Here is a 12,096-nt window from a genome sequence, read left to right as displayed (position 1 = left end):
GGAGGGGGCTCGGAGGCGGCGTGAATCATCTCCCCCTCGCTCCCTCGCCCACCATTTACACCGCTCGCTCCCTCCCTCCTTCCCTCCTCCCGCTCCCCCTCCCTCCCCTTCCTCCTCTGTCTCACTCGTTCTCGCTCCCCTCCTCTCCTCTCCTCTCCTCTCCCATTCTCTCCCCTCCTCTCCTCTCCCACTCACTCTGTCCTCTCCTCTTCCCGTCTTACTCTTTTCACTCTCTTCCCTCCTCCTCCTCCTCCCCTCTCCCCCTTTCTCTTCCCTCTCGCCCCTCGCTCCCCTGTCTCCCTTCTCATCTCCTGACACTGCACTGCAGCTGCTCCTCCAGCCAGCGCTGCCCGCTTCCCTCCCTCCTCTCCTCTCCCTTCCCTCCCCCCGGGTGCCAGATAAACAAGGCGCGCAGCATCCTCGGCAACGCTGAGCTTAGCTCTACATTTTCGAAAAGGACAAGAGAACGGGACGAGCCCCCTCCCCTCCTCCTCCTCCTCCTCCCCCTTCCTCCTCCTCCTCCTCCTCCCCCTTCCCTCCCTGCCCCCCCACCACAGAAGGGAAGAGACAATTCTCCTCCGAGAAGCAGCAAACATGATGGCGGCAGCTCCCATCCAGCAGAACGGGACCCACACCGGGGTTCCCATAGACCTGGACCCGCCGGACTCCCGGAAAAGACCGCTGGAAGCCCCCCCCGAAGCCGGCAGCACCAAGAGGACCAACACGGGCGGTGGGTATAGCCTCCGTCACCTCCCCCCGCCCAGCCCACCCATCTCTCCTCTCCTCTCCTCTCCTCTCCTCTCCTCTCCCCTTCCCTACCTGCCTGCCTCCCCCTCGCCCCCCCCCCGAACCCCCCCCAAGCATTCCCATTTCTCTAATGTTATCATTCATCAAAATGGCGTCGGTTTTCAGCATCTACCGGGCTTTTTATTTTATATCCACGCCGGGGCTGCGGAGCCGTGACCCCGCGGCGGGGAGGGGGGCGCGCAGGGGGCTCCCGCAGCCCCCCTCGCCCTTTTCGCCATGGTCTGGAAGGAGGCGGCAGGCGCGCTTCCCTCCCTTCGCATCCTCCAGGTCACAAGTTGAATTTCAGCCTTGCCCTGCGTTTTTCCTCCTCCTCGGCCTCGCCGCTATTGTCAGCGTGTGTGTGTGCGCGGCGTTTGTTTGTCTGGCTGGGGGCGAGGGCTGGCTGGCGGAAGGGGGGAGCCGTCACTCCGCCGGGGGGCTCAGCGGCTCGCATCCTGCCCTGCCCGGATGAGATGAGTTATAACGGGACCAGCATCGCCTCCCTTCCTTTGCGCTGGAGTCGTCATAACAATGCACCGAGGCGGAGGTGAATTCGTTTGCCCGATATTAAGAGCAGCAGGCTAACTGTGCGCAGAGCATCTCACGGCCGGCTACGTTAATATGGATAGGCACTATTGTCACACGCAGGCACTGCTTCAGGAGCTTCTAGTCGTGAATAAGAAAAGTGAGGTGAACTTGTATTGCTCCTCTTGCCTAGGAAAAAAAAAAAAAAACAACAAAAAAAAACACAACAACTTTGTAGAACAGATTTCCTGATAAAAATCTTGATATTAAAGCAAATGGGACATGCACATAATTACTGAGGAGAACCCAAGTCTGGGGAATGAACTAACCCTTATTCTCCTGCACTTTACACAGCCGGTTGCAGAAGGTTTCTCAGACTTCAGTGTCTCTGGATTTAAAATTAGGATGGTAGCACTGATGATTTCAAGGCTGATGCAGTTGTTGAATCAGACTGGGAATCCTTTTCATTTTAATTTTGTATTTTTCATTCATTTCATATATATTTTTCCTGATCCGATTGTGTGCTTTAATGCTAGTGGTGGATGGAAGACTGGCATTGTCTTGTCACCTTTTAAGTGTATCTGAAATAAGTGACTTAGGCTTTTGATCAATTGGGAAAAATTCTTCTTAATGTCCTTTAATTAATGAGCTTAAAAGAGATCATTGTCGCTTAAGAAGTGTTAAAGGAATACATCAGGATTACTTAGGCAAGTGATCCCATCCGCACCATGTTGAGTTGTTTTCTTGGCAGTGGCTGAAATGCTTGGAATAAAACCCCACATTTTGGGTGGGTTATTTGGTAGCAGAGTAGTCGTTTTGCTCACTTAAGAAGAATGCATGCAATAGCTAATTGCTATTCTCATGTGTTTGCTAATGACAAACAAATAGCCCATCAGAATTTACAATTCATTCCTTCTTAATTTTGGCATTTCTTTTGCAGTATTTTCAAGCAAGGTTGTAGTTGTCACTAGGCACGTTTTTGTGCAGGGCTCCCTTTTTTTAAAAAGGGGTCCAATCATTTCTGTGTGCTGTGGTTACCAGTGGAAAATTTGAAAAAAATCCACCTTAGGAATACAACTTTGATTTTATTCTTTTACAGAATTAAGGAATATATATGGATTCTGTAATTTGCTTAGAATAAATATACGTATTGTAAAATGTCAAAGGCATAGTCCAAACGTGTCTTGCAGAATGACGCAACTGGTTAGATGTAAATGCATGAATTACTGGATGAGTTTAAAGATGTAACGTTTTATTTGTGGGTCGGGGGGTGGGGTGGGGGGGAATCAAAGTTTTTAACCCATATTAACCATGCATATCTCAATTTTTCAGAGGATGGCCAATATTTTCTAAAGGTCCTCATACCTAGTTATGCTGCTGGATCTATAATTGGGAAGGGAGGACAGACAATTGTTCAGTTGCAGAAAGAGACTGGGGCCACCATCAAGCTGTCTAAATCCAAAGATTTTTACCCAGGTACGTGCAAAAATTAGCCAGTTCTTTATTTTTAAATCCCATGGGATATATGTACATGTCATGTCAGTATGTTTCAAATGTTGGCGACTAAGCATCCAGTGCTACTGGAAGCGATATTTATCAAAAAAGTATTCTACGAAGTGCAACAGTGAATATAAATGTTCTGACTTAGTTGGACTATGAAATGAAATGGTTACTATCTAGTAATTGAACTGCTTGAAATATGTTTAAAGATGTTTGCCAGTATTTCTGAGAGAAAATCATAAACATTTTCTGGTTGCTTTGTTTTTTAGTTAAAAAATAAAAAATCGAGCTTTAAGGAACCAACTTGACAGCTGGCGTAAAAATAATTGTTCGTTTGAAGTTTCCAGACATTGTAATGACAATTAAGCTAGAATGAGTAAAATTGAGAGGCTGCCTCTTAAAGAATGGGCCATTTACTTTTAATCCATTATGTACCTTCTTTATGCCTCATTGCTTTGTTCACTGGCTCTGGAGTGAAGGAAAGAGGACAAGTGCTGCTCTTTAGGTATTCTTTATATTATGTTTATCTCGATGGTGGAGGAAAACTCTATTATAAAAGTGAAATGCTTGGGACGAATAAAGATACAAGTATTTTGTATCAGCTGTATTTATGCATAAGAAACAGGTTTTTAATATTGGTGTATGACAACAATAATAAATCTGAATTAGTATTTCTCCTTTAAGATTTCTAAACCGGGGGGGGGGTCTTACATAATGATACACAAGATTTTAGCTTTTGTAATTAAATATTTTTTCCTAAAGATAAACAAAAAAACATTTTGCAATTGAACTGTGTTCTAGAGGAGTTCTTGTAAATTGATGCAAAATAATAACGTAACTAATTCTCTTTTTGGTGTTTTGATTTTATTTTGAAGAATAGCTGGTGGTTTAGAATTGAGTAGGTGTTACTGACTTTTCTGTTGGAAAAATTAGAGCTGTTTTGCATTTGATCCATTTTAACAAGATGACTGAATCCTGTAAAATAGTGAAGGTAGTTGGTATGGGCATAAGCAGAACACTAATGTGTTAGTGTTTAGCTTTTCCTGTCTTCTAACTTTAGTGTCAGGCAGAAGTGGATTTTTTTTTATTAATAGAGAGATTGTTGTCTCTTTACGCTGATGATTTTTGTTATGGAAATTTTAATGCACCTGTTGTATGTCTCCTTAATGAATGCAGTTTATAATACTCACATGACAAAGGTTAAAGTAGTGTGTATAGGTTTTCCTGTTGAAAGATACAGTTTATAAACTGATGCTTGTTGTCTTTGATTTTTTTTTTCTTTTTTACTTTTCTTTCCCCTTTGAGAAAGTTAGCAAATAAGGTCCTTTATTTTGAAAGGTATGGTAGGGTGGAAAAAAATCAATGTAGGATTGTGAAAACTCTTGGAAGAAATAAAAGCATTCAAAAGAGCCTGATTGCAGAATTAATAACATAATCTGCGTAAAGAGCCGCAATAGTGAATTAAATTCACTGTCAATAGATGAAAATGAAATAGATTTTCTGCATTATACATGAGGTGGTATCACATATGCAAGGATGTTACAGAAAATTGGTGTTTATGAAGAATATTCCAAATACCAAATTACAAGCCTTTTCATTTTACTACAGTTTATTTACACTCTGTTGGAAAGGACGCTCCAAAGATTAGATCTTTTGTTCAGTACTCTAGCATATTTCTTCTGTTTTCTGATTAAATCAGAATTATATATTTCTTTGTGTAGCAAATTGTAAAGATATAGCAGTAGTAGTAGCAGAGGAACCTTTGAAAAATAAAAATTAGCAATCTAGAATGACACGAGTAAAAATGTTTGCAACAAACATGTTATCTCTTAAAATCAGTAATAGTAACAATGTAAATAACTAGTGCAGTAAGGCTTAGTCAATTTCGGTGTAACAGGTGCAAATGAACTTCCAGTTTGACTTTAGACAGTCTGCTTTGAGTTTGCAGCCATGTTGTCATATTGCAAATGAGTCTTTTAAAGAAGTTTGTGACTGATACCTGCTAAAGCATGGCACAGGTCTGAGAAATGGACTCCCTTGTGGCTAGCTCTTCTTAGTCTTTGTTTGCGTTTGACCACAAGCCCATGGAATTTTCGGAGGTCCTGGCATTCCCTAAGCTGATAACTTTTGGGTTTCTTGCAGACTCTCATGCTTGTACAGCATTAGGGAAGATGTACCTTGTGTAATAGCTAATATAAAGATATGGTTTATTTTTCTTCCAGAGTTTCATAACCAATTATTCTGGTTTCATAATACAAGTTGGTTACTCTATTCTATTTATGCATGTGACTAGAAATGCGATTAATGTACATTTCGTTATGGAATGTTCGCTCACTGAAGTTTCTGTGAAACTTTTTCCTTTTTCCAAAACAGTTTTAGCACAGTCTGAGTAAGTTGCTGTTTGGAAAGGAGGAAGTTGGATGTAATACAGAAGTCATGCATAGTTCCTATGATCTAATAGTGTTCTTTCTTTTTCCTGTGATATAGGACTTCAGTATGCAGACTGATTTCTGTTGGAATTAATTTTGTGCATCAAAAGGTGACATAATTACTGAAGAATTACATGGCAGCTCTAATTACAAGACATTGAAGGAAAAAAAATCAGCCTTTCACTGAACCTTTTAGTTCACAAAATAGGAAACACTACATAATTACATTACTGTCCACTAGAGTTTTATTTTTGGAGTACACAACTTATTGTTCTCTTTCCAGGTTACCAGCTGACTTTTTCTAATTGTTTGGACTTCTGCAATTTAAACTTGGATATTGTGCTTAAATTATTCCCAATTCCTTTCTCTTCAGTCCTGTTCCTATATTGTGGAAATAAAGTTAGACTGGCAAAAATACGCCCTATTTGTAAAATAATAGGCGCTGATTCCTTCTTCAGAGAACTATAGTGTGTGTATTGACTAGTGAGTTCTGGTCCAAAATTTAAATACTGACACAGCCATTCTGTTTTAATATCAATAAAGTGAACTCATAAAGTTGGCCCTTCTGTGGGCCTATGTTTATGTATGGTTGTATTTTGAACAATATAGAAGTTAGTATTTTTGTTGTATTAAGCTCTCATTGTTTTATCTGTTCTTCCATTCTGAATTGTAGCGAGCCCTGGACTGAAAACTACTGTGGACATACGTATTTTTTTTTCCATTGAGCACTCCCCCCAAGTCTCTCTCTCTCTCTCTCTCTCTCGCTCTCTCGCTCTCTCTCACTCACACACACAGACACACACACACACACAAAATTATGTTACATCGCATCACGTTGTTTATCTTGCAACAGGATCTTGCCTGATCTGAACTTGGTGCTTGAGTGAATTTGAGCTCGGTCAGTGTTTTTTAATTTATTGGAATATGAAGTCATGTGTGTACTTAAATTAGATCATATTAAGAGCAGAGATTAATAAAAACATAATTAAATGGGGATAAGGTTTTACTGCTTTTAACAATAGAGTAGCTGTGTTGTTTTTGTAACAGATTTCTAATTAGTAATGTTCTCTAAATATTTGGAGAATACAGAAGGTCAGAGTTTCCTTCCCCTGCCTCATGTAGAGAGTATATGAAATGTGTGTCTGTTATGTTTTTACAGTGACTTGTATTCGAGATGTTTTGTGTTTGAAAGTCTGTTTTTTTTTTTTTTTTTTTTTTTTTTAAACATTCATGAATTCTGGGGGATTGTCTACCAAATCTTTATGGATGTGTCCTTTGGAAAATTATATTATTCTGACTCCTACAAAACCTTTCAAATTTATCGAACGTACAACTAACCAGAGGAATTTATAATTAAGCTCACTTTCTAGCTTCATTACTCCTATTTAACAGTTAGGGAGGGGGAAGGTATAATATATCAAGCTTGGTTCACCATTATTTTCTTTATTTAGAAATCAGTATGGCAGTTCATTAACCACAGAAAATAATCTGAAGTTTTGTAGTGAAAAGAATCAGTTTTAAAAATCAACACTTGAAATAGTGTCAGTGAAATAATATATTTCAGCTATGGAGGAGAATAAAAAAATAAAGGAGAAATAAGACAGCTAAAAGCTAGATTGGAGTTAGCAATCTGTTGTCATGGTTCCTTGGAGGTGGTTGTCATACGTCAGTAATTGCATCCCAGTTTTATTCTTGGTATTTATAATTTTTTCAAGATATTGACATGGGCTAAATAGAGACTTCATATAATATAAATCTAAGTTTTTAAGATTCTGTTGTAAACATTTACTGATATGACCAACTTCTGGGATAAAGGAACTGGGGAGATGACTAAATAATGAGTAGAGATTTCAGAGGTGGATTCTTTACAAACCTACACAGCTCTAAAGGAGCTATAATTAATTTATATTACTATAAATCTTTCTACTAGGAAAAAAAAAAAAAAAAAAACACAACAGGAAAAATCCCAAGTGTTGGTTGCCAGCTGTTCAGAGAGATAATTCTCAGTTGGACAGTTGTCAGTTGCCTAGTTACTGGAACAGAATAAAAAAAGTTAGCTTGTTAGACTGCAGATCTTTAGTACATTTTACATTTAAAAGGAAGCTGAAACTGACTGTGTAACTTCATCTAATCTTGAGATTGTTACCTATCTAATTTGACCCAGTGTGAATTTAGCAGCTTCTCATTTGACAGGTTTAGAAAAATTTTGAGAAGTTTAGGTAGAAATTTTACACTGATGTTTATGTTTGAGTGAATAAACTTTTACATGGCAAATGACTCTGTGGTTTGCAAGAAAATGCTGTGTCTTTGTCTAGTGTAAGAAGGGTGATAGATTTGAAATAATTAGTTAACCTTAAAAGCTACGTCTTATGCATGCAGTTGTTTGGCAAAATAAAGGACAGGTCACGAGGAGATACTATTTTCTATCAAGTTCAGCTTTTCTGTGTTTGTTTTTCTCACTGTAGTCTTCAATGGAGTTGAGAAAATAAATGATTCTCAATAGGTAAGAAAGTGTATATGTAGATGAATGTGCTAGTGACAATATTACGTATTTACTTCTTGATTAAATTGAGGCTTCTGCAAAGCAGAAATTTCTGCATTCCTTAAGTGTATCTATATTATGGACTTGTAAGTTCTGGGGGAAAAATAATTAAGAAAAATAGCAGAAGTCTGTAAAAACTAATAATTTAAAATTTCCGCTTTTCATGAAGTTTTACGTTTCTGTACAAGATTTAGTGTTTCATAGACAGATCAAAGTTTTTATGGATGTGTTTGGAGCATAGGTCTTGGAGCTAATATTTAGAAAATATAATCAGGAAATGTCTGAATCTTGTAATTGTTTTCTGTTTGTCCCTTATGCAGTAAGAGAAAAATTTTCTTTTTTTTCTTGGAGGCTGTATCCTGGAGCAATCAATACCTTTCTCAAATGCTATGATATTGTTAGTTCATTAATCAACAGCATTAACTCCAGATACTTTCCTCTGTAGTTGACCAGGGAATTTATTTAATCAGTGATCAGTAGCTTTTTGGCTAGGAAAGGAGACCTTGGATTTACTAAATTTGTCAGACCAGCTATTAGAAATAGAGCATAGAGGGATTTGGGAGGAGGGCTTGGGCCTGATGGCTGTCTCATTTCCGTCTTTGGATACAGCTCTAGCATAAAGTTAAGCAACATCTGTACAGATTTGACTGACAAACATCTCGCTGGGATTCATCATTGCATCCTACAGCAGGTGCAATCAGCTTTTCAGTCCATCTTAAAAAGAGGTTAGTTTGTTTTTTAATGTTTGTCGACTAGCCAGCAGGAGTTAATGACCTGGTGAGGAGAGTGGTAGTTGTCAGTTGTCCGGTGCTGGAATGCTGCAGGTAATTGGGCTGGACTGGTGAGGGCTGTGGCAGCGTGCTTCTCACGTTGCACTGCAGCTGCTCTTGGTCTTAATTAATCTGACCCTCAGTGGCTGCAGTGCCATGGTATAAAGAGCAACGTGTACTAGAAATGGAAAAGCTTCATTTTGAGTCTTGCTGATGGCCATGTTTCTGGGTAGGCCTTTCGGTTTTCTAATTGGATTTGTTTGATACTAGCCTAAAATCTGTACTGTGCTTCAACTTAAAACTGTAATACGGTTTTCCTATGTCAAATATCTGTGGAATAGCGAAACTGTTAAACATGTTAGTGAAATGTCACTGTTACAATGTACTTAAAATATTTGTGTTTATTCTGACAACAAATACAACTGTCTGTAAATGAAAATAGTTATGGTGTTCAAGCAAATGGAGTGGGAGGAGAGTAAATAAAATCAAATGCTTAACGGCAAATTACCTTTACTTCTGTTTCACTTTGAACATGCCTTTTATATTTGTCTGGTATTACTTTATTGTGTACTTTAGTACGCTTTGTAGTAGGGTATAGTAGTTGATAGTATTGGATAGATCAGTATTGTGATGCTTTTGAGGATTTGTAGCAGTGTGGAAACATGTAAAATTGGAATTTAGTATTTGGCAGTCAGAATAAATGAATGTACATGAGCAAATCTGTTAATTTACTATAGAGATAACTATTATCTTGCCTGTATGACACAGCTTTAGGAGACTATCAGGTTTCTTATGTTTATCCTGGTGTTCAGGGCCGTTCTGTTGTTCCATCCCCCAAAGGAAATACCAAATCGGAGTTTAGCCTAGAGTGTTACACTACAGATGTGTAAGAACTCTATTTCATCCTATTTTTCTTTTGATTTTGCATCCCAAATTGGGATTATAAGGATTAGCTATGTAGCTTGTATTGTAAGTGAAAGAAGTGATCATCAGGATACTTTGTGTTTAAATTTTATTTAGTAGAAATATTAAATGGTTTTAAAGCATAATAAAATGTCAGCTATCTAAATTCTCCCCATCCCCCCATATTGACATGTTTTCACTATAACGTATTTGTTAACTAATTATGGTTGCATTTGATTGGGGTTTACTTAATATTAAACATTCTGTTCTTGTTGATTATAGCCAAGCATTAACATTCATTTGGAGGCACTTAACTGGTGTGATTGAAATGTCAGTTTAAGGCAGTATTTGGAAACGTCTGTGGAAGCCAGATCTGAACTGTAAAATGCTAGGATGCCATTGTGACTTCTGAACATGAATTTGTCACTCTTCACTTCAGCTGGTTATGAGCGATACCATTATGTGTTGCTTGTCTTGACTTCTGAATTGCAATAAGTTTCATGTAAGGTTTAAGTGCTCTCTGTGATTAATGGGCAAAATTAAGCTTTCTTCGTGAAAGGCCAGAGAACATAGGTTGATGTATGAAGTAACTGGTGTAAGTAACCAGCTGTGTGACCAGATACACTATTCCTTCAAGTGTTATTAGAGACAGGGTTCAAAGTTACATAGTGGTAATATGAATGACCTTTGGGGTCAGTTGTCTTAGTCCCTACTAAGTGAGGAGAACAGATAGTTGTCAGTATATGTAGATGAAACTGGTTATGTAACATTAGTGTTTGTTAGAGTTAAAGAAGCATGAATCTCAGACAAAATTTCATATTTGCCTCATCTTGTAGGTTTTGATTGTGAAAAGACTAAACACCTGTTTTTCCGTCATTGATCTCTCACTGCATCCTGCAGGGCCTGTCATCTCAGCATTGACAGGATCAGATGAAAAATACAATCGATGTGTTGACATTTTTTTGAGAATCACTCAGGTAAGATTACTTGTTATACAGAACTACAGTGAAATTCATGGCTGCTGCTAATGTTTCACAAGTTGGAGCCTTTGCATTTTCAATCATTAAATTAGATACTGAGGTTCTCTGCATGTTCCCTTGTTTCTATTTTAAAAGCACTTTTTGTGCCTTGCTCAGTGCCATTTAACTCTCTTGTAATTTCCCACATAAAGAGCTTCACACATTTGTACTCTTTTCCCCCACTTCATAGAGTGACACCTGTTTGCTTGAATCAAGAACCATAGTGCACACCTCCAAAGTTCTTGGAAGATTTGTATGTACATGTATTTTGTTTTATTTTGAAGTAGTGACTTGAGTTCTTTTTAAAGAGTCTTCATTGGCAATATAGGGAAAAATATCTGTAGAGAACCAGATAATCAGAGGCAGCAGCAATTTATCATTTTCCTAATTTATTCTAAGCTCTCATTTTTCAAACTATATGTGAAAATTCACAAATATTTAACTGGATATAGAACTATGGGGTCTCAAGTCAAAATTATTGAAAATATTTATATAAAATGATGCATTAGCCAAGTATGAAGTGGCAGATGTCCATTTAGCTGACTTTGTTCAGTGTCCAGTATGCATATGCGTAAACTATACCAGATTGTGTTCCCAAAGAGTTAAGCAGTGAATTTACATCATGGCATGGAAGGGGGAGGAAAGACCAGTTGGGCCATATGCCAGATTGGAGCTTGATCTAGCTGAGGTTTACATTTTGTCCCTGTCTGTAATCTGGTGTTTCTTGAGTGTAGATAAGATAGTGTATAGTAGCAGCAGTTCAGGTGTTCCAGTGGATACTGTTTTAGCAGCAGTACTGAGCTGGAGTTATAGTATATTAATATTTGTAATGTGGTAGTTTACCACTGCTTTTCCTGAGGAAGACGAAAAAAAAAAAAAAAAAAAAAAAGGTGGCTTTTTAGCACTTTGTTGTCCTGGCTTTGAAGAGAATTTCTGTGGAACAATAGAGGCTCTTCTGGCATTTTGTCAGTGCAGATTTTCAAGGGTTTGCAACAAAGTGCTGCTACTGGATGCTGTAAAGTTTTATAAAAATGATTTATTGCAGTAAGTGATAGATACAGAACATCTATGGGGTTTACTTTCTGTCCTGCATGTGTGTGCACACTTCATTGTATGTCTTCTACTTACTGTATTAGATGGACACTTGGCAGCTCTGACAATCTAAAATAAAAAATTGGATTTCCCAGAAACTCCTTATGATTGTATCACTTCTTAATTTCTGAGTCTTTTACTGTGAGGTGTAGCACACTTTAAATCTGCTAGTTTTTGTTGGGATTACTCTTCTTCAAGCATATAAATACTAGCATATTGAATTGCTCAATAAAAAATGAACTGTTAAATTTACTTTTTTTTTTTTTTTTCAGGAATAAAAATTTTTGTTTAGGTTGGTGATAATGCCAAGTGCTCATCTAGTATTTGCACTGCTTTTAACAATAATAAAATATATAGTATACAACTTTATAAGCTGCGTTCTAGTTCTGTATGGATCTATATCTATGGCTAGCTGTCCTAGTAATTGCCAATGTGATGCGTTAAATTAAAAAAAGTTTTTTATATCGAATTTAGCTTAGAAAAAAGTTAGGACAATTTTGCGTGATAATTGAGCAAACCTAAGATTTGGA

General features: G+C 38.0%; 1 protein-coding gene across 1 annotated transcript in view; it reads left to right on the top strand.

The window, feature by feature from the left end:
• The first annotated feature begins 268 nt into the window (after positions 1-268).
• NOVA1 (NOVA alternative splicing regulator 1) overlaps positions 269-12,096 on the top strand; it is a 145,036-nt gene continuing 133,208 nt past the window's right edge. Inside the window, exons 1-2 of the mRNA XM_032189189.1 lie at positions 269-730; positions 2,644-2,787. Coding sequence (XP_032045080.1) covers positions 595-730; positions 2,644-2,787 — 280 coding nt within the window. The 5' untranslated portion in view covers positions 269-594. The remainder of the gene's footprint in view (positions 731-2,643; positions 2,788-12,096) is intronic.

The sequence above is a fragment of the Aythya fuligula genome, chromosome 5 (assembly GCF_009819795.1).
Source record: "Aythya fuligula isolate bAytFul2 chromosome 5, bAytFul2.pri, whole genome shotgun sequence".
Lineage (NCBI taxonomy): Eukaryota > Metazoa > Chordata > Aves > Anseriformes > Anatidae > Aythya > Aythya fuligula.
This window is presented reverse-complemented; position numbering and strand designations above follow the sequence as displayed.